Source organism: Chiloscyllium plagiosum, chromosome 4, assembly GCF_004010195.1.
Source record: "Chiloscyllium plagiosum isolate BGI_BamShark_2017 chromosome 4, ASM401019v2, whole genome shotgun sequence".
Taxonomy (NCBI): domain Eukaryota; kingdom Metazoa; phylum Chordata; class Chondrichthyes; order Orectolobiformes; family Hemiscylliidae; genus Chiloscyllium; species Chiloscyllium plagiosum.
In genome coordinates this window covers 82,939,031-82,965,383 of record NC_057713.1, presented here as the reverse complement: position 1 = coordinate 82,965,383, position 26,353 = coordinate 82,939,031, and the positions used below count along the sequence as shown (strand labels likewise).

At 40.1% G+C, this 26,353-nt stretch overlaps 1 protein-coding gene across 11 annotated transcripts in view; it reads left to right on the top strand.

Moving 5' to 3' along the window:
* LOC122549160 (neurocalcin-delta) overlaps positions 1-26,150 on the top strand; it is a 266,843-nt gene extending 240,693 nt beyond the window's left edge. For all 11 annotated transcript variants that reach the window (XM_043688508.1, XM_043688506.1, XM_043688505.1 and 8 more), the window contains 2 exons: positions 18,530-18,635; positions 21,363-26,150. In XM_043688508.1, coding sequence (XP_043544443.1) covers positions 18,530-18,635; positions 21,363-21,460 — 204 coding nt within the window. In that variant the 3' untranslated portion in view covers positions 21,461-26,150. The remainder of the gene's footprint in view (positions 1-18,529; positions 18,636-21,362) is intronic.
* The last annotated feature ends 203 nt before the right edge of the window (positions 26,151-26,353 follow it).

The window sequence follows — 26,353 nt, the reverse complement described above, 5'->3', positions numbered from 1 at the left end:
TACTGCTCTGTCCTCATCAATCTTCTTTGTTACTTCTTCAAAAAACTCAATCAAGTTTGTGAGACATGATTTCCCATGCACAAAGCCATGTTGACTATCCCGAATTAGTCCTTGCCTTTCCAAATACATGTACATCCTGTCCCTCAGGATTTCCTCCCAACAACTTGCCCACCACTGAGGTCAGGCTCACCAGTCTGTAGTTCCCTGGCTTGACTTTACCGCCCTTCTTAAACAGTGGCGCCACATTTGCCAACCTCCAGTCTTCCGGCACCTCACCCGTGACTATCAATGATACAAATATTTCAGCAAGAGGCCCAGCAATCACTTCTCTAGCTTCCCACAGAGTTCTCGGACCTGATCAGGTCCTGGGGACTTATCCACTTTTAACCGTTTCAAGACATCCAGCACTTCCTCCTCTGTAATCTGGACATTTTGCAAGATGTCACCATCTATTTCCCGACAGTCCATATCTTCCATGTCCTGTTCCACAGTAAATACTGATGCAAAACATTCGTTTAGTATCTCCCCCATTTTCTGTGGCTACACACACAAAGGCTGCCTTGCTGATCTTTGAGTTAAAAGGGAACTTAGGGTCACCTTCAACTTCTGGTACATCCTTAAGGTTCCCCAAAGGCATAGCCTCCGATTTTGCAAAGTTAATCTTATATCCTGAAATAGCCCCAAATGAATTGATAAATTGTATCAAATAGGCTATGGAGGTCATCAGGTTCGATAAAAACAGAAGAACATCATCTGCATACAGTGTAATCTTGTGTGCCCTCGATCCCACTTCCGGAGCAGTTGTGTGGACGTTCTGACGAATGGCTTCTGCCAGCGGCACTATCACCAACATAAACAACAACGGTGAGAGGAGGCAGCCTTGCCGACTACCCCTACCAATCGTAAAATTCCCAGACTTCACCCCATTGGAGATGACCGCAGCCAGAGGATGGCGATATAAAACTTTCACCCACCTAGCAAAGACCTCACCCAACCCAAACTGTTCTAAGACATAAAAAAGATATGGCCATTCCACCCGGTCAAATGCTTTCTCTGCATCTAAGGAAATCACCAACCCCTGAATCGATTGTTGCTGACAGACTTGGACCATATTCAGCAACCTTCTAATATTATTCGAGGACCTACTGCCCCTTATAAAGCCTCTCTGGTCGTCTTTCACAATATGGGGCAACACCTTCACCAATCTCAGTGCCAGAATCTTGGACAGAATCTTGAAATCAGAATTTAATAGAGAGTTGGGCCTGTATGAGGCACAATCCTCAGGAACCTTCCCCTTCTTAAGAATTAAGGAAATATTAGCTTTTCTCAAAGATGGTGGTAGGCATTCATGCATATAGGAGCGATTATACATCTCCAACATCGGCTCTGACAAAATCCCTATAAACCTCTTATAAAACTCACCGAGAAGACTATTAGGACCAGGCACTTTCCCACTCTGAAGTTGCCTAGCTGCCTCCTGTATTTCCTGAACTGTCAAGGGGGCATTAAGGAGAGAGGCCTGTTCCAAGGTTACCCCTGGGAGGTTCAGGTTCTTTAAAAAGGTCTCCATTTTAGCCCTCCTGTCTTCGCAACCTTCAGACTGATACAATTCAGAGTAAAAGCTCCGAAAAGCCTCATTAATCTTTTTAGCATCGTATGTAAGGAGCCCGGCGCTGTCTCTGATTGCAGTAATGGATTGGGGAGGACGCTTTTTCCGAGTCAGGTACGCTAAATACTTCCCTGGCCTATCCCCATATTCGAACAGCCTTTGTCTTGCAAAAGCAAGTACTTTCTTTGCATTTTGTGTCAGTGGTGAATTCAAAGCAGCCCGAAGGGCCATGATCCGCTGTAGCTTAGTCACCGAAGGCCGCGCAAAATGTGCCACCTCCGCAGCTTTCAACCGCGTCTCAAGAAGATGCTGCTGTTCCTCCTTCTGTCGTTTCTGGCTAGCCGAATAGGAAATAGCTAATCCCCTAGCAAAGGCCTTAGCAGTCTCCCATAGCATGGACGGACTACTAGCCGTGCCTGAGTTGATAGTCAAGAATTCCTGAAACTCCTTCAAAACGTATTCCACAAATTTGGAATCCTTAAGGTGAAACGGTCAAAACGCCAATGCCGCAAACCTAGCCCTTCACTCTTGGCCTTAACCTCAAATATACTGCCGCGTGATCAGAGATAGCTATATTCCCAATTTTACAACCCATAATTGAATCCAGAAGGGCCAAGGGAGCCAGAAAGAGGTCAATCCTCGTGTGACATTTATGTGGGTTTGAAAAAAAGGTGAAGTCCCTGCCGGTAGGGTAGAGACATCTCTAAATATCCACTAGCCCCAACTCCTCGCATAAGTCAGTCACCTGCTTGGCCTGTGAAGAAATAGTTGGGGGCCCACAAGGCATCCTGTCCACTGTCAGATCCAAAAGACAATTAAAATCCCCTCCCTATAATAATGTGCCGTGTTCTAAAAACACTCAACTTAGAGAAAGCACTAATCAAGAATTTGAAGGGATGCGCTGGAGGACAGTAGACGTTTAAAATGCCATATTCCTCCCTATGTATCAGGGCTTTAAGTATCACAAACCATCCATGCTCATCTTTCATCTGCTCTAATAATGTGAACGGAAGATTTTTCTGGATTAGTACCGCCACTCCCCTACTTTTAATAGTAAAGGATGAAAAGAATACCTGGTCATAACCCCCTGTTGTAATTTCAGGTGTTCCCCATCATCAAGGTGGGGTTCCTGCAACAAAGCGCTATCAACCCTTTCCCTGTTAAGGCTAGAAAACACTTTTTTTCTTTTTAACAGGCGAATGACTTCCCTTAATGTTCCAGGTGCACCATTTAATAAGACACTTAGCCATCAGACACCTTTGAACCCCTCAAAGGGAGAACCCTGCTTACAAGGCACCGAGCATAAGTAAATAAAGACTCATAGAATCGAAAAACTATACATACAAAAGCTACTCTATCATAGCTATAAACAACTATTACTACCAAAAGACTACAAAGAAAACCAACTATAGAACCTTGAATGGAAGACTCTTCCCCCTGCCCATAGGGGGCACTCCTCCTACCCATCCCCTCCTTCACAGCTCCCTCAAACCCGGACTGTGCCCCAGCCTTAGGCCAGAAATAAAAACAAGGAGATGATCCTTAAATCAACAGAAAAAAAGACAAAGTCAGGATGAGCACTCCACCCATCTCTGGCTTCATATCACCCCTACTTGTGACTAAAAGAGAAACAGAACAAACAAAATAAAAAGGGGGAGAGATAACAAAGAACATCCACAAAATTTCCCATCAGAAAATGCAGTTATTAAAAAAAAGGAACAACTTATTCCAAAGTCTTTTCCCCCCTTTCCAAAAAACAAATTATTAGGGAGAAAGAAAGGAATTTAACCATATTCTTCAGGCCAATCCGTCTATTTTAAAGTGTCCACAAAGTTTTTAGCTTTATCCGCTGAGTCAAATGTATAAACTGAGTCCTCGTGGCTGAAATGAAGTACTGCAGGGTATCTCATGGAGTACTGAATGCCCAGTTTCCTCAGCCTCTTTTTAACCTCATCGAAGGACTTCCTCTTTCGAATTACAACTGCTGAAAAAACCTGGAAAAACTTTATTTTTGACCGCTTGTACAGCAGTGCCTGCGGATCTTTTCCCAGGGATCTGGAAGCTTCTATGACTTTTTGCTTGTCCTTATATGAATGGAATTGCACTAGGACCGAGCGGGGGTGCTGCACTGGGCCTGCCTGTGCACTATAACCCGATATGCCCTTTCAATTTGCAGCCTGCTGGACTCGATGTGAAGGCCCAAAAACTTCAGCAGCCAGCTTTCAAGGAAGCTGACTGGCTGCTCACCTTCAGGGAACCCGACAATTTGGAGATTTATCCTCCGACCTCGGTTTTTGAGGTCGTCGATATGGTTTTGCAAGGCTCTCACCTCTTGATCCAGCACCTGGATCCGACTGGATGAGGACTCCATCGCAGCTTCGCTCGACCCTCCACCTCCTCCAGTCTCTCCCCGAGGCCCTGGATCTCCTGCTCATGCTTCTGCAGCATGGATGCGATACAGTCATGGAGATGTACAGCATGGAAACAGACCCTTCGGTCCAAACCTGTCCATGCTGACCAGATATCCCAACCCAATCTAGTCCCACCTGCCAGCACCCGGCCCACAACTCTCCAAACCCTTCCTGTTCATATACCCATCCAAATGCCTCTTAAATGTTGCAATTGTACCAGCCTCCACCACATCCTCTGGAAGCCCATTCTATACACGTACCACCCTCTGCGTGAAAATGTTGCCCCTTAGGTCTCTTTTATATCTTTCCCCTCTCACCCTAAACCTATGCCCTCTAGTTCTGGACTCCCCAACCCCAGGGAAAAGACTTTGCCTATTTATCCTATCCATGCCCCTCATAATTTTGTAAACCTCTATAAGGTCACCCCTCAGCCTCTGACCCTCCAGGGAAAACAGCCCCAGCCTGTTCAGCCTCTCCCTGTAGCTCAGATCCTCCAACCCTGGCAACATCCTTGTAAATCTTTTCTGAACCCTTTCAAGTTTCACAACATATTTCCAATAGGAAGGAGACCAGAATTGCATGCAGTATTCCAACAGTGGCCTAATCAATGCCCTGTACAGCCCCAACATGACCTCCCAACTCCTCTACTCAATACTGTGACCAATAAAGGGGTTGGACCTGGGCACGAATCTCCCCACGGATTTCCTCAATCGCAGCCGCAACTTTCAAGGTAAGTCTCTCCATCGCCGCAGCCAATTCATGCGAGTCTGTCAGGTCCCTGTGGGGTTCAGGAGAGGCTGCTGCTGCAGTTTCTGGTGTTGTAGGTGCTGCAGGGGAGTGTCCTCCCTCCTTTTGGCATCCTTCCCACTCCCAAATATTAAAAAATATGTGTTCTGTAAGGTTTTAGACTAATAATTCCACCACATAAGTTGGCCAGGGATGGCAATAAAACACCAGTATGCCTTGGCTGTTAGACAGAGCTGTCCACAGCAGTTCTACAGAATCGCTGCCATCTTGTCGAGTCCGAGGTTCAGTTTTAATGTATCAGCTTGACCCTTTGATTTCTTTCCTTTGATTGACAGTCCAGTCTTTGAAACAGTGCAACAGATGGCCAGCTCTGTTCAGCTCTAGACATTTTAGTAATGCAATTGTGCTTTAGGCTTCCATTAATAGTTTGATGAGGCGACATGGGGGGGGGGCGCAGGGAATAGGAATAAGTGAGGAGTGAAGGTTTGGGTGCCTAACAGCAATTTACAGAAGCAAACTGATATTCCAGTCAATGAAGTTGGCCTTCTAAGCTGCCTGTTATGGAAATCTGCTCATGGAGATAGTTGCCCCAATCAGCTTGTTCCTGCCATGTGACCATAAAAATTACATGTTGGACCCAGAATTGAGAAATGGCCTCGCTCATGATTCCTGCATCCAGAATGAAAGTTTGAGCCTGATTCCTGTTGAGCCTCTCTGCCAAATATTCTCTCGAGACACTTCAGATGACCAGTTGGACTTCAATTCAAGTGAAGTAAATTAAGATAATTGAGAACACTCACTACAGTCTTTTTCTTGGAGGGTCCCAGTGATACAGACATTTCATCCAATGTGGGTTATTTGAAAGAATGTTGAATACTTCAGAAGGACAGTTATTCTTCTTTGGTGTCCATTAGAATCTTGTTCAGGGCCAAAGGATGTAGAAGTGTAGGATTAAAAGGTCTAATACATTATTCCCACATTTATTCTCACTCTTTCTGCCATTCAGAATGTTTAATGGGGCAGGCTCAGTTCATTGGCCATGCAGTGTTTCAACACGCTGATCCTTAAAGGAGAAGCCTGATTGTACATCAGAACACTTTACGTACTTGTCTCTGTCCACGTTCACTTCTCACTGCTCTCAGTATGCACATATACAAAGGTACAGCAAATTGCTAAGTCTGTACACCCAGTAGCTTTCAACCTGGAATCTATACTCTGCAGCAGTGATTACTTCAGCACTGAAGGTCGATTATAGCCAAACCCGTTATTAGAGAAATCCACATCCAGCATTGGGGAAACATGACTGCTTCGAATATGTTTTTGCCTCCCCTAAGTTTTTATGATTTGTTCCAGTGCAGTTGCTGTTAAAGTAAAGTCTACGTGTTATTATAAGCACAATGATTATTATGTTATTAACATTTCGCCAAATTCATCATTGTCTAAACAAAAATACAATAGCAATGTTTCTTTAAGAGCTGACAGTTGAAAGTTTGCAACTTGTGTAACCAGCTAAGCCCAAACCGTTTCCTTTCCCAGAAGGAGTATCAATGCTGAACAGTAAATGATTCCATATTGTGATCCAAATTTTTCCATACACTAATTTTTGTTTTATTTGTCTCTCCCTTTTTCTCTGGATTATCCTCTTTAAATATGAGTGGAAATAAAAGCTCTAGATTCTGTGGCACTACTTGGTTCTTGCTCTGTGAGACATCATGGTCACATTTCAACACGTTGTTGCACAGAACAGAGGTCACTTCTAACTGGTGAAACTGGCTCACTGGGCCTCAGTAATATTTTCCTAGTTTGGTGCTACAAGCACGAAACTTCACATTTTTTGCATTAATTTCTGGCACAAAATACTGTGCAAGGTTTACATTTGCAGCAGGAACACTGGGTTTATGTCCTGTTTAGGCCCCAATGGAAATGAAGGCAAGGGGAAAATATCCTTTCCTAGCAAGAATCCAATCAAACAAATAAAGGGTTAAGACTTTGTTTCTGCTTTTGTTATTCCTCCTACTTCACCTTACTCCACACACCTTGCCCCTTGGTTAAACTTTTCATTGTTTACCACTCCCACCACTCCCAAATCCACCTCCAGTTTTACCCCAAAATGTACAGTTTTCCTGCCAGTTTCCCTCAGGTTCAGTCTTGAAAACAGCTTACTCTTAATGATATCAATGTTCCGGTCAGCTCCCATTCCACCTTTTCCAGTGGCCATCAGATGTCTCTCCTTCTGTCTCTCCTTCATACTCACCACCACGTCTTCACTGCTTACCAAGCTCATGTTTACATCCCTCATCATCAAATTCCCAATTCTTTTCCCACATAAGCACCTTCTGCATTCAACCCTGGGAAATAAATTCTACTACAAGTTACTTAAGGCATTATATTCAAACAGCCATTGCCAGGTCTTTGATCTTGCAATAGTTGTTCATAGTTTTACTGCTCCCAGATTGCTCAACTACTCCCCATCTTCACTTTTGATGCACTGGCTCTCAGCCAAACTTTTATCCTCTCACATTTTGATTCCCATGTCATCAGCCACCCAGACTTCACTTGCTCAAGTCCAAGGAGTGCAGACTTGAGTTTATCTTAGACACAACTGGTGTACCAACAGGAGCTGATCTCAATGCATATCGAGTGCTGTTGGGTCTCCATCTCCTCTACTCTAAGATCACCGTACCTTTTCTCCAGGTTTCTTGTCTCCACTGTCTAATGGCTGTCTAAGCCCTTTTCCTGACTCCGTCCTTACTTTTTAAAAAATGCATTTATGGGATAAGGGCATCGCTGGTGAGGCAAGATTTGTTACCCATCCCTAATTGCCCAGAGGGCATTTAAGAGTCAACCACATTGTTGTGGATCTGGAGTTACATGTGGGCCAAACCAGGTAAGAATGGTAGTTTCCTTCTCTAAAGGACAGTCATGAATCAGATGGGCTTTTCCTGACAATCAACAATGCAAGACACATATGAGGAACACCAGAGATCATTGTATCTAAGAGGTCCTAAGTTACATCTGCAGCTTGTCTTTGCCTCCATTATCATCAAAGTCCCTTCCTCTTATAGCCCTGATGCTGCATATCCCCTAATACCTTCCTTGAGATTCTTCCGGCCATGAGACACCTCTTGCTCCCATGAACTCTTATCAGCCAAACTGTTGTATGTTGTAGCGCATGACACCGTGTATTGATTTGAGCCTTAGCCACCATTTAGCACTGGCAGCCCTCCCAGCCGCCATTTACCCGAGCCTCACTGATATCTAAAAGAATAGTATAAGAACATAAGAAACAGGAACAGTAGTAGATCATTAAGCCCCTCAAGCCTGCCCTGCTGATCTGACCCAGGCTTCTTTTGTGTCCTCTCCTGAAAGCTGTCATCTCTTCAATATTTCTAAGTTCTGTCTTCCTCCTGTTTAGATATTTTCGGTGATGTAGCCTCCATCACACTCTCGGGTAGAGATTTCAAGACATTCACTAATTGGTCCAAAAAGAAATTCCTTTGCATCGTTTTAAATTAGAGATACAGAATAAAAAGACAATGCTGCCTAGTTAGAGATTCTCAACTGATGGAAACATTGTCTAACATCATTATGATGAATACTGTTTAAAACTGAACATCCAGCTCACCTATAAACTGATTGTAATCACCGTCATTCTTACTGAGCTCCAGTATTCCACCCAACATCACCAATATTCATGATTAGAAATCATTCGCTTTGTATAATCCTCCTAATGGAATGGCTAGAGTGTAGGAAAAAGTTTTGTATGCCAGCTATTTGGATTTCTAAAAGATCATTTTGCAAAATATATGAAATTACAAAGAAGTGAGAAGTATAAAGGAAAAATTAAGAAAGAAAAGAGGAAAAGAAATAGTGTCAGATTGTTGAAGATCAATTATCTCATCCCTAGGACACCACTGCAGGAGTTCTCCAGGGTAGTACCCCAGGCCCAACCATCTTCAACTGCTTCATTAATGACCTTCCCTCAATCAGAAGGTCAGTATTGGAAATGTTCACTGATTGCGCAATGTTCATCGTCATTCATGACTCCTCAGATACTAAAGCATTTCATACAGCAAGATTTGAGATAAAAAGTGCCAAGTAACATTTGTTACTATACAAGTACCAGGCAATAACCATCTCCAACAAGAGAGAATCTAACTGTTGTCCCCACATTCAAGGGTCTGAGCATTGCTGAATCCCCCACTGCCAAAATCCTGGGGCTTGCCATTGACCAGAAATTGAACCAGACCAGCCATATAAATACAGTGGCTACAAGAATAGGTCAGAGACTAGGAATTCTGTGGCAAGTAACTCACCTCCTGACTCCGCAATATCTGTCCATTATCTACAAGGTACAAGTCAGGAATGTGACAATACTCCTCACTTACCTGGGTGAGTGCAGTTCCAACAATATTCAAGAAATTTGACACCATTCAGGTCAAAGCAGTTCATTCGAATGGCACCGGTCTAGCACTTTTTATATTCACTCCCTTCACCACTGACACGCAGTGGCAGCAATGTGCACTTTATACATGATGACAACTGACCAAAGCTCCTTTGGCAGCATCTTTCAAATGCACAATCTCTGCCAAAGTCAAGGGCGGTAGATACATGGGAATGCCACCACCTACAAGTTCTGCTCCAAGTCATTCACCATCCTGACTTGGATGTATATCGCCATTCCTTCAGTGTTGCTGAGTCAAAATCCTGGAGCTTCCTTCCTAATTGCACTCTGCACTCTGATTTTCCCAATGCTGCAAGCACTATACCGGTTCAAGAAGGCAACTCTATGATTTTATCTTGTCATGAATTTTTGAAATAGATATGTAACTGCAATATCCTTCAGGATCCTGACCAAACCACGACTGAACAGCAATTATCACATTGAGAAACTGAAATTTGTAATCCTTTGAAGAAATGAACAAATTATTTTCCATTTGAAAGAATGGTGGCAACTGCCAAATGATAGATTTAATTAACTTTCTCTTGTTTTAGTTAAGTCCTTACATTCCTAGTTATCAGTTAAGATCAACAGTAGGAGTAAATAATATACAGCAACTACTGTGTGGATCAGCTCATTAAAACTTCTTTCCACACTCACCTCTATTTACTAAGCCAGGTCGACCAGCTCAACTAATGTTATCAAAATTATCCTGCAGCCTTTAGAAAGAGGCATTGAATGATGTCACTTACAGTGCAAGGACAATGGAAACTTATTGGTGTCATTCTGCTGTTAGGAAAAATGTCAATATTCAAAAAATCTTTCCTTTCCCAATGCAGTGTGAATGGTAGACTGCAGATCACTCTGTTCACAGCCATACAATAAGATGGGTTCTGCGAAAGATTTCCTCTACTGCTCCATACTGTCTCTGTCCCTTACAGCAGCTAAGGGACAGTGAGAGACAATACTTACTGACCATTTATCTCCCCTGCAGCACTTAGGTTGTCAGGAAGATGACTGTCTACCATTGACTCCCTTCACTGACACACAGCGGCAGCGGTGTGTGCAATCCACAAGATGCATTACAGCAACTCACCAAGGCCCTTCTACAGCAACTTCCAAATTCATGACCTCTACCACCTTGAAGGGCAAGTGCAGCACCTACTAGTTCCCCTCCAAGCACACGCCATCTTGACTAGGAACTATAAGGCCGCTCCTTCACTGTCACTGGCATCAAAATCTGCAAGTCCTTTCATACTCCAACTGGATTGCAGTGGTTCAAGGAGTGGCAGATGGAATTCAACCCTGTCAAGTGTGAGGTTGTCCATTTTGGAAGGACAAATAAGAATGCGGAATACAGGGTTAACGGTAGGGTTCTTAGTAAGGTGGAGGAGCTGAGGGATCTTGGGGTCTATGTTCATAGCTCTTTGAAAGTTGCCACTCAGGTGGATAGAGCTTGTAAGAAGGCCTATGGTGTATTAGCGTTCATTAGCAGAGGGATTGAATTCAAGAGTCGTGAAGTGATGTTGCAACTGTACAGGACTTTGTTTAGGCCACATTTGGAGTACTGTGTGCATTTCTGGTCGCCTCACTTTAGGAAAGATGTGGGAGCTTTGGAGAGGGTGCAGAGAAGATTTACCAGGATGTTGCCTGGAATGGAGAATAGGTCGTACGAGGATAGGTTGAGAGTGCTAGGCCTTTTCTCATTGGAACGGCGAAGGATGAGGGGTGACTTGATAGAGGTTTATAAGATGATCAGAGTAGACAGTCAGAGACTTTTTCCCCGGGTACAACAGAGTGTTACAAGGGGACATAAATCTTTTTCCCCGGGTGCAACAGAGTATTATAAGGGTACATAAATTTAAGGTGAACGGTGGAAGGTATAAGGGAGATGTCAAGGGTGGGTTCTTTATCCAGAGAGTGGTGGGGGCATGGAATGCGCTGCCTGTGGGAGTGGCAGAGTCAGAATCATTGGTGACCTTTAGGTGGCAATTGGATAGGTACATGGATGGGTGCTTAAGCTAGGACAAATGTTCGGCACAACATCGTGGGCCGAAGGGCTGTTCTGTGCTGTATTGTTCTATGTTCTATCACCTTCGCAAAGGCAACTAGGAGCAGGAACTCAATGCTGGTCCAACCAATGATGCCCACATTATATGAAAGTAAAAATGTTATGACATAAATCTAATTTATCTGGATTGTCAAAATGTCCATAATAAATGCTCCATAATAAACTAATAGTAAGGCCAGAGAATGCAGAGTTGGGGTAGAGTGGATTGCTAGCTGGCTTCAAGCCAGAAAGCAGAAATTGTGAGGAAAAAATAGTTATTTCAAGTAGCAGAACATGGGATATTCCACAAGGATTAGTGCTAGACGTACAATTTACATCAATTTGGAATCAAAATCACTATTTCAAATCTGAAGATGACACCAAATTGAAGGGATTTGTCAATTAGGAGGACTGCATCAAATATCAGAACATTAATAAACTTTACAAAATGATTTACAAATAATTAGTAAATGAAGTTAAATTTGAGATCGTACATTTTAATAGGAAGAATTGGGAAGTCATTTATTGTTGGAATGTGCAGGTCTCAGTAGGATTGAAGAACAAAAGGATCTAAGAGTACAAATACAGAAATCATTAGAAATTGTTCCACAGCTTAGCAAGACCATAAGAAAAACAAATGAAGCACTTGCTTTTGGGGATGGATAGAATTGGGGAAAAAAGAAAAGTTGAGCTCAACCTGTCTTGCACCTTGCATTCCATATTATAAGCAAGATATAAAAGCACTGGAGAGATTTACAGGGACAGTACCAGAATTGTGTACCAGAAAGGATTGACAGGCCTACTCTCTTAGTAATAGAAGGCTGAGGGGTGCCTCCATTAAAATCTTTAAAAATATGAAAGCTTTTGTGAGAGTGGAAGCTGAGAGAATGCTTTGTGTTGTTAGGGATGAACATGACCAGAGATCGTTATTATAAGAGAATTATCAAGAAATCTATTGAGGAAATTCAAAATAAATCTCTTCAGTCAAAAGTGATGAGAATATGGAATATACCACAGCAGGGAGTAGTTGAAGAGAATATTATAGATACATTTAAAGGGAAACTATACATGCAGATGAGATGGGAGTCAATGAGTATAAAAGTAGAGAAAAGCTGGGAGGAGGCATGACTGCTGCATAAACACTGGCATTGGGTCAAATGGCTTTTTCTGTGCTGTACATTCTGTGTAATCCTATGTAATTTAACAATTTCATGCGGTATAAGTTTAATAGGATGCCATTTATTCCTCAAATATAAGCACAAACGTAGTGCCATCTTCAGTCTAGAAGCAGAAAACAATAACTGTGAATCAGTGTTTTAGTACAGTTCTTGCTTCAAATTATGAACAGGCTATGGGTAAATTACATGTTTTGCAAAAAACACTGAAACTGTATTGTTGTAACTCCATTGTGTCAATGCATATGTTGATCCATTGGTACACTAATTTCTGCTGTCTGAAAAAGTTTAACTTTGCAGAGCCATATAATGAAATAATAAATCCAATGATCAAAGTCTTGGTCAAAGTGGTAGGTTTTAAGGAGTATTATAAAGGAGCAAAGTGGGGTATACAGACAGATGTGTAGGAGCAATTTTCCAGAGTTTGGGGCCAAGGTAACTTGAAGGACAGCCACCAGTGTTGGAGCAAATGGAGATATTCAAGAGACCAGAATGAGAGGAGTGCAGTTATCTTGAGAGATTTGTGGTGCTGGAGCTGTTTTCAGGGGTAGGGACAAGCGTGGCAAATGAAAACAAATAGGAGAATTTTAAAATCATGGCATAGGATCCTATGTCAGCATCCAGCATAGGAGTAATATGGGAATAGGACTTGGTGCAAGTTAAAATATAGAGTTATGGAAGTCTATAGCACAGGACCCTTTGGCCCATTGGGTGTGTGCTGGTCAAAAACAACTATCTCACTATTCTAATTCCATTTTTCAGTACTTGGCCCATAGCTTTGCATGTTTTGGCATCGCGTATATATCTGAATACTATTTAAATGTTACGAGGATTTCTTCCTCCACTTCCCTTACAAGCAGTGAGTTCCAGATTCCCATCACTGTTGGGATGAAAACATTTTTCCCCTCATTGTCTCTAAATCTCCTGCCCCTTACCTTAAAGGAATGTCCCATGGTCATTGGTCCCTCTAACAGGGGAAAAAGTTTCTTCCTGTCTACCTTATCTATGCTTCTCAAGATTTTATATATTTTAATCATGTCCCCCTTCAGTATCCTCTGTTCCAAGGAAAACAGTCCCAGTTTATCCAATCTCCCTTGATAAGTAAAACTCGCTAGCTCTGACAACATCCTGGTAAATCCTTTCTCCCTCACCAGTGCACCCTCACTAGTGCAATCACAATGCTCCTATAATGTGGACTCTAGAACTTCACAATACTTTGTCTGTGACCTAACTAATGTTTATACAGTTATATAGACAGCAAAGATTTAGTTGACCTCAAGTTTACAGAGTGAAGAATGTGAGAAATCTGCCAAGAGTGGATTGAAATAGAGTATTGAGGTAAGAAAGACGTAAATGAGGGTTTCAGTAGCAGATCATCTGAGATTGGTGTTACAATCTATGTACACACTGATAACGGGAAGTTCAAATTTTGTTTAAAAGTTAGTAGCTGTAAGGGTGACACAGCAAGATTTCACATTATAAGAGTTTTACAATAACAAAAGACTAAAAACACTATAGACTAAACATTATTTTGGGAGGCAACTTATATTTAAATCACAAAACAGAACATGCTCTTGTTTTCTTTTAGCACAGTTGAAAACATGCTTCATGAATATACTTTATACTGTCTATCAAGTAGACCTTCCGTTCTCCTGGACTTGTCCAAGGTGATTCTTAGCTCCCAGAGGTTTAATTATGGGCTGTGTTTATTGGCAAAACCACTGTTACATATAGCAGTCTGTGAGTTTGAAAAATGAGAGAGCTGCACTTTGAATGAATGTGGTTAAAAAAAACGACCGAGACAATTCTGCTAAGATTTGTTCCAAGCAGCAAGCATGTAAACAAACTGCAACAATTTCAGTGACTTAAATTTTAAACTAATTGTAAGATTCATGAAAAACGGCAACCATTATAAATCATACTTCTGATGGCTGCTCAATCACCTAGTCTCCATAAAGGCATAGTGTGATGTTAACCTAACTCGGAGGCTGTATTATGATTGTAACTGTGTATTTAAAGGTCTTTTAAGTTGAATTACTTTCCTTTCCTTTGCAGTCATCCTATCTTTGTGTTAACTTTTTCTGTTGATTTGCCTTTTATGTTGGACCTCCATTTAATCTATTGACCCATTTAAGTTAACCCCCCTTCTGGGTTCAGGCACCCTTGCCAGCCACTTCCAGTTCAGTTGAATGAGTTGGTGTGGCTGCCTCGTTTGATGAGGATAATGGGCTCCGTTAGCCTTCATCACTAACACTGTAATCTCTTAAGTAGTGGAAGCCTGAGCCCCTCTGATTGTAAGTGTTGTTGAAGTACTCAACATGGTAAGTCTTCATTGCATGGTTGCTCACTGGTTAGCACTGCTGCCTCACAGCACCAGGAACCCAGGTTCGAATCCACCCTCAGGTGACTGTGTGGAGTTTGCATATTCTCCGTGTCTGTGTGGATTTCCTCTGGGTGCTCTGGTTTCCTCCCACAGTTGAAAAATATGCAGGTTAGTTAGATTGGCCATGCTAAATTGCCCACAGTGTTCAAGGATGTGCAGGCTAGATGGATTAGTCATGGTAAATATGGGGTTACAGCGATAGGTTAGACAAGTGGATCTGGGTGGGATGCTTTTCGGAGGGTCTGTTTGGATTTGATGGGCTGAATGACCTCCTTCCACTCTGTAGGAATTCTGTGATTGCATCCACATTTATTCCTATGAGTAATCACTTTAGAGGCAGTGGTTCTAATTTAAAAAAATTGCTGTATCAGGTTCTGTCCTCAAATCTATTTAAACATTCTTGATGTGAATTTGAAAGAAAACCATTTAGCCTATTGACCCTATTCATTTGGTGGAATGTATTTCATAGCAGTAAAGCATATGAGATACACTTTGTATTTTGCATATTATTCACTCTTGGTGAATTGCTGAGAGTCATTGGGGTGAGGAATGTCAGTAATGGACAGCAAATGATTATCATTAGCTAGCATCAGCCTCATGCCCCCTGAGGGTCACACGCAGACAGAGCCAGCAATAGTACCATTCTCATTATATTCAGCTCAATGTCAGGTAAGTGCCCCCTACTACACCACTGGGAGGATTTTCTTGACCGAGTTCTCTGAAGTGCAGTTCAGCCAATTTGAATTGAATCAGATGTTAAATTTATTGTATGAATCTGAATGTGTAATTTTAAATGGGGGAAATAATTTCTTCCTGATGCTACCAAGAAATCTTAGTGGCCGCCCTTCTACAGCCTTTTTGTCACCAGTCTTACTAAAACAAAACTAGAAGGACAAGGAGCTGCAACAGAACAAAGGAATCCACAACCCGCTAGCACTCTTTTTAGATTGCATTGTGGAACATGAATGGAAACAGGTTAGAGCATTAAAATACTTCCTCGCAGAAGATCGTGAGTATCTTGCAGTAATGATATTGTGATAAGAATTTGTTCCAGAAAAATTGTAAGTTCTGTTACTCAAAGCACATCATTGAGGTTTTGGAGTGGGATATCACACTCTTAGGTTTAGAATTGTGCTTCCATGGGAAGTATTGTGTAAATTACAAAGAGCAATACAGCACACTAACAAGCCCTTTGGTCCACCAAGATTGGGCTGAGAATTGGTGCTATTTTAAAATGTGGATGGTATCTATTCCCTGCCTATTTATGCATCTGTCAAGATGCCTCTTAAATGTTGTTATTGTATCTGCTTCTGCCACCTCCTTTGCAGTGCAGTCCAGGCACTAACCACCCTCTGTGTAAAAAGAACTTGCCTCTCATGTCTCCTTTTACCTTAAGCCTATGTCCCCTAATAATTGACAATTCCACCCTGGGTAAAAGACTCTGACTCATATTTATCCCTGCCTCTCATAATTTTGTAAACCTTTTTCAGGTTGTTGCTCAACCTCCGAAGTTCAAGTGAAAATAAACTGAGTTTGTCCGATATCTCCTCATTGCTAATACCCTCCAAACCAGGTAACATACTGGTAACATCCTGGTAAACCAAACCTTCCACATTCTTCAGGTAGTGGGGCGACCAAAACTGTATGCAATATTTCAAAGGGGGCTTAACTAAAGTTCTGTACAGCTGCAACATGACTTGCCAATTTTTATACTCTATGCCCCGAATGATAAAGGCAAGCATGCCATATACCTTCTTGACCTTTTATCTTTTGAGGGAAATGTAATTCTCAATGGGTTAAATTCACAAAGCAGCAGAGCTAGGAACAGTAATTCAGAATTCAGAGGAGACATCTACTTCAGAGTAATTTAGATAATTAAAGTTGTTTGGAATTCTAGTGAATGTTCACAAATATTGAGATGAGCTCAGTGTGAGGATAACTGCTGAGAATTGGTTTTGTGCTGTAAATTCTATGCAGATCTTTATTTTAGTAATGATGGATTTCTGTGAGAATGGATCATTAATTGTAGTTGACAGGTTTGAGTTTCTGAGTGGGAGATGGAGTGACAATCACAGTCTTTCACTTCTGCTCGGGAAGAAGAAAGAAGATATTTGGTCAGCCAGACAACAAGGCTTGGGGGAGAAACCTAGATCAGAGTGGTGCTGGAAAAGCACAGCAGGTCAGGCAGCATCCGAGGAGCAGGGAAATCGATGCTTCGGGCAAAAGCCCCTCATCAGGAATGGAGGTTTCCAGCATCTGCAGTCCTCACTTTTGCCTTGGGAAGAAGCCTAGTCTAGCAAGGAAAACCCTGGTGATATCAAACCTAGAGCTAGTCACAAACAGCAGGCCAAATAGGAATAGTTAAGAGTAGTAGAGAGAGTGCAGTGTATGGTTCATTACTTTTCTTGTTCTCTTGAATTCAGGCATTTTGATGAATTGAGGTGAGATTTGTTTATAATGATCTTTCAGCACTTAGAGCAATGTGATTTTCTCTCTTGGAAATACTTGATGGTGTCTAATATTATTGTTTAATGTGTTTGAGATAATTTTTTTATGCTTTCCGATACAATTGGGGCAGCACAGTGGCTCATTGGCTAGCACTGCTGCCTCACAGCGCTAAGTACCTGGGTTTGATTCTAACCTTGAGTGACTGTCTGTGTGGAGTTTGCCACATTCTCCCCATGTCTGCATGGGTTTCCTCCCACAGTCCAAAGATGTGCAGATTAGATGGATTAGCCATGGGAAAAGCATGGTTACAGGGAAAGGTAGGGGAATGGGTCTAGGTTGGTGTGGACTCGATGGGTTGAAAGGCCTGCTTCCACAGTGTAGGGATTCTATAATATGGCTGTTTTTACATTTAAAAGCTGACTTTATCTCACCAATGCATTTCTGGCTACCTTCAGTATGATTGGAGAATCATGCATAAGAGCTGAAAATGTGTTGCTGGAAAAGTGCAGCAGGTCAGGCAGCATCCAAGGAGCAGGAGAATCGACGTTTCGGGCATGAGCCCTTCTTCAGGAATGAGCCCTTCTTCCTGAAGAAGGGCTCATGCCCGAAACGTCGATTCTCCTGCTCCTTGGATGCTGCCTGACCTGCTGCGCTTTTCCAGCAACACATTTTCAGCTCTGATCTCCAGCATCTGCAGTCCTCACTTTCTCCTCAAATCATGCATAAGGCTGCATGTGAAAGTGGAAATACTCAGCTGATCAAATATGAAGTGCAGAAGCATCAAATTCAATCCAAAACATTAACTGTTTCTCTTTCCACAGATGCTGTTAGATCTGCTTAGTATTCCCAACAATTTCTGGTTTCATTTCAGATTTTCAATGTCTGTAGTATTTTGCTTTTATGTCAAGCTCAGATCATGGATATTATTGTTATGCTCCTAACTTTTATGATGATATGATTTGATATTGGGAAAAATTGACCCATTAACAAATATAGTCCCTTGGAATGCTTATGGTAGCGACTCATCACAATGTAACAAAGCAATATCCCAGGCAAGGCCAAAGCTTGTAACAGGGAGCAGATTGCCTTCATATTATCTTAGCCTCCAAAAGGAAATGAAAATAATTTCATTCAAGTTTGTATTTAATGCATCAGCACATAACTCAACTCAATATTAGGCTGATAGACAAACTCTGCAGCAACTGATGAATGTGAACCTGTGTCGATGCAAAACTGCTAGATGTACTTTTCAAAATGTTTTGTAGGCAATCTATAAAATGGTTTCTTCTGTGATGAAGATGCCAGAAGATGAGTCAACACCTGAGAAAAGGACGGAAAAAATATTCAGACAGATGGATACCAACCGAGATGGTGAGTTCATGAGTTCTACAGTAATCTCGAGTCTTTATCTCTTACAAAATTTCACCAGACAGCTCATCTTTATAATCTATTACATAAGACATGACACTGTCAATAACCTACAAGTCAACATTTATTGACTGATAATGTTTATACAATCTCTGCAAATAACTTGGTTGATATCACTGATTAAAAACAGACCACAAGTAATTTGGTGCTAGAATATTCAGCAGTGTTGGTTGAAAGTACAACCCTTTATCCATAGCTCTCTTCATAATAGAGTATTTATAGAATATGCTACTGTGCATGGCACTTACCTTTTACGGCAAGTATCTTGGAGAACTCCCAAAGGATGTATTTAAAAGGGGAAGCAAAACATAAACTGTAACTTTATACATTTCTTACCAAAGTGACTAGTTGAAGAACATAAAATAAATGCTAAATGTTTCAGTTCCATTTACACATGCATGAATACAATATTATTAGCACTTTTTAACTTCACCATAAAAATTCCTATCTGTTGTTGATTCAGTGTTTTCTAAGCACAAACTAAGACTGTCTGAAGTAATGAGTGCATTAAAATAGCACAGAGGAATTAAATGTGTCTTTGTTTTGGTAGCCACTGATATTACTTTACCTTGAAAATTATCATTACATTTTTTCAATTACAATATTTCCTTCTGTCCTGCTGACCCATTAATCTATAAACACTGGCTATCTCTGATGCTTAGGCTCAAGTTGCTATTCTTCAAAAGTGTGTTAGATGCTGAAAGATTTTATTTTTCTCTCCACTTTTGTCTGCATTTGCTGAAGAGCTACAGTATTAGATTATTTTCAGTAGCAGCTTAAAATAACTTTTTTTTATATAGATGAGCCTTTGGGCATTGACAGATAGGTCCATCATGAGGGCAAACACTGTCACAGTGGAACCCACTGATTACTTATCTATTGTTAACGCACGGACATTTTCTAGTATTGGTCACTGAATAGCAGTCAGGAGTAGCAAATTTCCCATCATGAGCACAGCCTAACTGAGATTAATTTGGGCCAGCAATAGGGATATTTTGTCCTGTTTAATCAGTTATACCAAGCTTTTAGAAACCAGGGACTATCAGAATGCCAGTGTTGTCAAGCAATTTATTTGTGGACTAATATTATAGTTGAGTCTGATATCTTGTCTGTGAGCTCTGGTTCTTTCTCCGTAAGCCATCCTCATATATCGGTTGTAACAAGGAGCACTGAAATTGGTTATCTTTATTAGCTCCCCAGTCTGGGACACGGACATGACCCTCGCATGTAAATCTGTAATGAAAAGGATTCCAGCCTCTAGTGACTGTACAAACTCCACACAGACATTCTCCCAGTGTCTGCGTGGGTTTCCTCCGGGTGCTCCGGTTTCCTCCCACAGTCCAAAGATGTGCAGGTCAGGTGAATTGGCCATGTTAAATTGCCCGTAGTTTTAGTCAGAGGGAAATAGGTCTGGGTGGGTTACTCTTCAGAGGGTCGATGTGGACTGTAGGGAACCTAGTCTAATTTAAAAAGAACAATGAGAGGAGAATATCCGCAGGAGTTGAATTGTTATTTTCCAGAATGTACTTCTCAACAAATTTATTACACAGCAATGTATTTTGATAATGTAGACTTTCATAAGCCTTTACTGATGTGATTTTTTTTTTAATATAAGCAATACAATCTTGTTGGCTGATGAACTTCAATACAATTCCAGAAATTGGACTCAAGATAATGATGAAAGATGTGGTATATTTTCCAAACCAAAAGACAGCTGAATCAGTCATTTCTTCGTATTATAAGCTAATAAGCAAGTTGGATTGATATGTTAAAACAGTTTACATTTGAACACTCTTCTCTTGATGGTTCAGCCATTTAGATATATTACATCTGTCTCTAAATTTACATATTTTAACCTTTCCAGCAACTGAAGCCACATTTGTGCCAGATTGGCATCATTTTGATTCTATAAATAAAACACTCGTTGCTTTTCAAAGGACCAATTTGGCTTTACATCTCAAAACCAAATTTCTTCATCCTGACCAATCTGATGATGAAAGAACCTGCCTGTTAATTTTTAACATCCGGACTGCTATTTGAATTTGTGTTGAAAAAAACAGTTTCCATCATTACTGCAGTTACTTTTTAAAAATGGGTTTATCCAATATATCCACACTGATCTGTGATATATAATATTGAGGTAAGCTAAATCATCGGAACTGGAAACATGCGGAAGGGAAATGAAGCTGAGGGGAATATGTGCCTGTCATGGTTACATCTCTTTCCAAAGTCCATTATTACTTCGAGTCTTTGCATGTTTTTCTCATGCTGTTTTGTACCTAACTTTACAATGCACTGACCTACATGGAGACTGTGGGAGATCTTCTACCTCACTCTTGACAGTTAAGATTTTTCAGCTAGTTATATGGATTAATTCACAATGAAAGAGCATGAAAACCATTTGGCATTAAGATGTGAGGGATGAAGTGTTGATTTAAGTGCAGATTTAGGCAGTTCAGTGGTGAAAAAAATGTTTTTTGAAATACACAATTACATCTGATGTCTCGAGAAATGTAGTGCTTGTTATTGAAAATTTTTAAAAAATAAAAATATTGTGTTCAGAACTCTGCTGTATATATCATGTTCCCATTCATCTGTACTTTCCATTTTTCCAGTCTGCTTGACTATTCTTAAATTATCTATGTTTAGATATTCTCCTTTTTTTTATAGGAAAGCTATCCCTTGAGGAGTTCATCCGAGGTGCCAAAAGTGATCCTTCTATCGTCCGTCTCCTTCAGTGCGATCCCAGCACTGCTGGGCAATTCTAATTCCAAAATGAAGAATACGACATTTAGTGTGACTGTGTTTCTGCTTCCTGCAATTACATCACCAGTGGCTTGGCCACTTGTTTGTGGCTGAACATGCCATCTTTTAGCCCTGTTTGCTTTTTAATTCTGAATTTGTAAATGGCTGTTTAATTAATTAAACACTGTGTCTGGAATTATTACAGAATTTTTTCAGCTGTGTGAATATATTGTTACAATGATTGTAGTTACTTTGAACAGAAATCTTTTAGGTATTTTTTAAATTTGGAATAGAGAGGGGATAATTTATAAAGGATTTGATTTTGTTTTTCTGTAACCTTGTGCCTCTTAGTTGTGGAACTGGAAGGAACAGATAATTACGTCTGTGAGAGATGAGCCCTAGCAGATCAAATGCTGGTTACTTTTCATCCCATTACATTCAAATAGAAAGAAAAGCAAGCAGTACATAGTTTGGTGAATGTTTATGTTGTAACCTTGTGTGAGAAATGTTAATATTCAAGTATATTAGGAGTCAGTCAAATCCAGTGTTTTAGCATTAAGAGGGTGAATATAAATCTGAGATGGAATTCCTCTGGAGTTTATAATTAGGATGCTCAATATATTAGAGTTGCTAAACCCAAGTTAAATGAAGTTCTAGTCTGTCAATTGAAAGATGTGGAAGGGAAATGTATTCTGTAAAACTACTTATTGTAAAGCTCTTTGTCAAAGAGCTTGTTGTGCTTTGCTATGCGGTCAATCCCTGTTACAGTGCACACAAGGTGAATTCTTAAAGTTTGACAGCAGTGTAAAATAGACAACAGCAAGGTAGTGTACCTAACCCCATTTTCCTTCCAGTTGACTTCAGTTGAAAGCTTTCCAAAGGGAATTGCGATCAAGTGTAGTCTAAAATGAAGATAACAAAAGTTTATTAGACCAGGGCATACAGATACAATACTGTTTCCATTTTAAAATCATTTATTCTGTTTTTATTTTTAAATAGTACTTTAATTTTGTTCTACTAATTATGGTTAAATAACAAAACTTGCAGCAACTTGCAAGTTGGAGGATTGATGTCTCTTGGCATGTTGAGGAATTGGGAGATATTGAGAAGTTATAATTCCACCACTCATGGGAGACTGCAATTAGAGTTTGATTAGTTTACAGAGGAAGGTCTGCCATAACTGTGAACAGCAGAACTTATAATGGAAGAAGTAGTGCATAAGTCGTACATGTACATATTTTAATATAGTTTATAGGACACTATACTGCAGGCTTCACAATAACACACAAATAATTGTCTCCCTTAAATAATGCTGGTAAATGTCTATCTGCAACCTTAACAAATCTTTTTTCTTGCTTTTCAGTTTAATCTTCCAGAGAATGCCTTGCAGTTCATAACATATCCTCACATCTTAGCATGACTATTTTCCTTACTGCTATTTACTGTTTCCTCAATATAGCTTACTAATGGGAAAGTCTCATGAAGAATATGCACAGACGATTGAGAGAACTAAAAATGTAAATATCGTAGATCATGCCAAAAAGTGACCCAACTTTTTATTTGTTTTAGAAGTCATGCTTTTCTATGTGCTCAAGTTACAAGTTGACTTTCCCAAATATTTCCGCTATGAAATGCTATACTTGCATTAGTGATTGGCCTAAATTTTTCATCCTCAGAGTGATGTGTTTTCCTTACTTTGAAATATATAAGTTGGGATAGGAAATCAAGTAGATAATGCAAAGGAATCTAACTATCTCTTACCATGCCCACATGGAGAGGACCATGTAAGACATGGTGAAAGAAGTGGGTCCTGCAGTTAAACAAACAAAGCTCCAGGCTGTTGCCAAGCTAGGAGTGGTAACATTTGCTAACTCAGCAAATAACTGCTAGAGCAAGGAAATTCTGTATTGGTGAAAAACTGCTGTGAGAATAGAAGAAGGAGAATCTGACCTAAAGAAGATGCCCAGGACCAAATATGCCTTCAGAATAGGGACCAACTACTGGCCTGATTTTGAGCAATATGCATCGGAATGGGCTTCTAGAAATCATCAAATTGTTTATGCCAGCACCAGAAATGAAATTTATATACATGCACTGTGTATATATGCAATGCTGCAAGATTTTACGACCAACATCTAATTGATGTGACTATGTCATGGAATAAAAACTGTCTAGTATTGTGGTAGAGGGACTAAATCACTTGGTACCTACCCAAAGAACAGATGCCAAAATGGCCTGTTCCCAGCAATTTGTCATCAAAAAGTGGCAAAATCACAAATACCCATTGGGTCATGTTAGGAACATGGGCAAAATTTCAATGAAACTCAAATGCCAGTAGCCAAACTGTGCAATGGAAAAGTTATAAAACAATTGATTCCAGTGGAACTTACAAGTCATGAGAAGACCAGATTCACATACTATCCTGCAATGATATTAAAATACTTGATAATTTTCAAACTTAAAACCATGCTGACCCTCAAGTTCCCTGCTTTTGTTTACATCCTTGACAATGGCTAGATAGATGAAGATTGAATATAGTTATGGAATAGTCACATTTGGAATAGGTATCCCAATGGCCTATGTCAATATTCAGATTATTAGTGTGAGGCTTGTTCAATTCCCACATGACTAGTGAGATCAGGTATATCACTTAGTTATATACCCAGCCGGGGCAGAGTGTTGGGTTATGATTGACTTCCATAATTCAGCAATTCAATGCATGACTCACCATGTTCATGGTGGATGGTTGACGGACAGAAAAACCTTTGCAAAGCACGGGGAAATATGTATGTTGCTCCACTTGATGTTTTGTGTGAATTCAGTATCAAGTTGTGAAATTGAGTGTCATTAAATCATTCAAAAAGTATGGGAGTGATTTTATGTGGAGGGGTGGTGAATGCCACAACAGAGTGGGATCCTTACAATGATGCCATAGCCATAGTGACTGAGAATGAACATTGGCAGATGCTGAAAACTATGAATTTAATGGTTTTAAAACATTTTGATAGTAGTTAGAGATATTTTTGTGCAATTAATTCACTAAATAATCCCTGTCACATTAAGCTAATATAAATTACTGGTATTCTGCTGTTTCTCACATTCAAAATAGCAACCGCCCTACACCAGGCTTTCATACTTGCCATGTAAAAAAAACTTTCCTATTTCTAAGGCTTCACAGATTGACTTGTACACCACAATCTACAGTATGCTCAAGTGCACAACCAGGAAAACAACTCGTGTCACAATTCAGAAACTTTAATTGTGTAATGGGTCAGTCTACAGAAAGCTTTACACTGTCATTGTGCAGAAACATACTTTTCCTGCAATGGTCATCTCTCTGATCAATTAACATTCAATCACTAATGCTCAACTATCCTAACCAACCGATCAATAGTAAAGTAGCCTGGGAGGTTTATTTGTCTTGAATTGAGAGTTAGTTGCAAACAAAATCTTAGTTGAGGAGGAAAAACAAACTGTTGTCAATTAAAGTATAACTAATTTATGCAGATCACCTTCACTAAGAATCCAAGATAATTGACTAAACTAACCAGAAACTTCAACTGATATTGGTATATGTCTGGTTGTATGTATATGAGGGATCCAAGTACTGAATTGCATTTACTAATGTTAAGGATAGGTGTTCTGTGTTGGCATGCAACACCAAGGGAGAAACATAAGTAATTTACAAATTAATTGGTTTCTGTAGTTTATGTTTTGCAAACAAAATCATTTGATGTGTGTTTTGAAATCTACAGTGTTCGAAGTGTTAAAATTTCTCACTACAATTTCAATAGAAATTTGCTGTTTCTATTCCCTTAATTGAATTGTGGGCAGAATCGCCTCATCATGATTAGCATGTGCTATGTAGCTATGTTGTGTAAATTTCCTGCAACATCATGGCATAAAAATAAGCAAGGTTTGTGTTGTGATTTTGTTTGCATGTATATTCTTGAACTTAATGTTTTTTATGTTCTATTCAAAATAGAGAAAAGAGTTTCCTTTTATCTCCTGTGTCATTTGGGTGTAATTTCCACTTGTATATTAGATTAGAAGTTTTACAGTGTATAGAATTCCAATCATTTGCGTGCTTTAGGATTACATTCCATTCCCTCTGTTGTGGTGTATTAGTGAGACAACAATGAAGTTGGTGAATCTCTTGCTCATTTTGCTAGAAGTTATATTATTATAAAATGCATGCACCTTCGTGTGCTATAGTGTATGCAGAAAATCAGAGGACAATCCACTGCCTGTTTATGAAATTCATTTTGAAAGTATTGAATTGCAAGGAAAATTCAATTAGCTACTATTAAACTTGCAAGGATTTTCATAATTGCAGATTAACCTCATATTGCATATTTCATAAGTATTGGATAAGTTTTGATCATGTTAACAAATTCATGCTGATTCACAAAGATGATGTTAAAATGAGATTAAGTTAAACCGTTCTATTGTTTCTACACACACAAATATTAATATGCCTATATAAATGAGTTCTTAGTTCATCTGCAATAGGAAGGTTATTTCCATAGTGCAACTGTATTCTAATGTTAAAGAAAGGAAATTGGTATTTGAAGATGCAATCTGAAATAATCACAAACTACTTATTTTTAATCTTGCTGCTGGTGTTCTGTTTACTAAGATTATGAAAACGTTTCTGGATTACATATTTTGAGAAACCTACAATTAAAGGGAAAGGCCACCTCTGCTTTTGAACTGTGAATTCCTGAATGTTTTATAACATGATGTGGTGACAAATAATGTGGTGGTCTTCAAACAGGATATCTTTCAATCTTGAAATATGTTTGAGAGAATTGAGAAGGCAATTAGATTAGGTTAGATTAGATTAGATTCCCTACAGTGTGGAAACAGGCCCTTCGGCCCAACCAGTACACACCAACCCTCCGAAGAGTAACCCA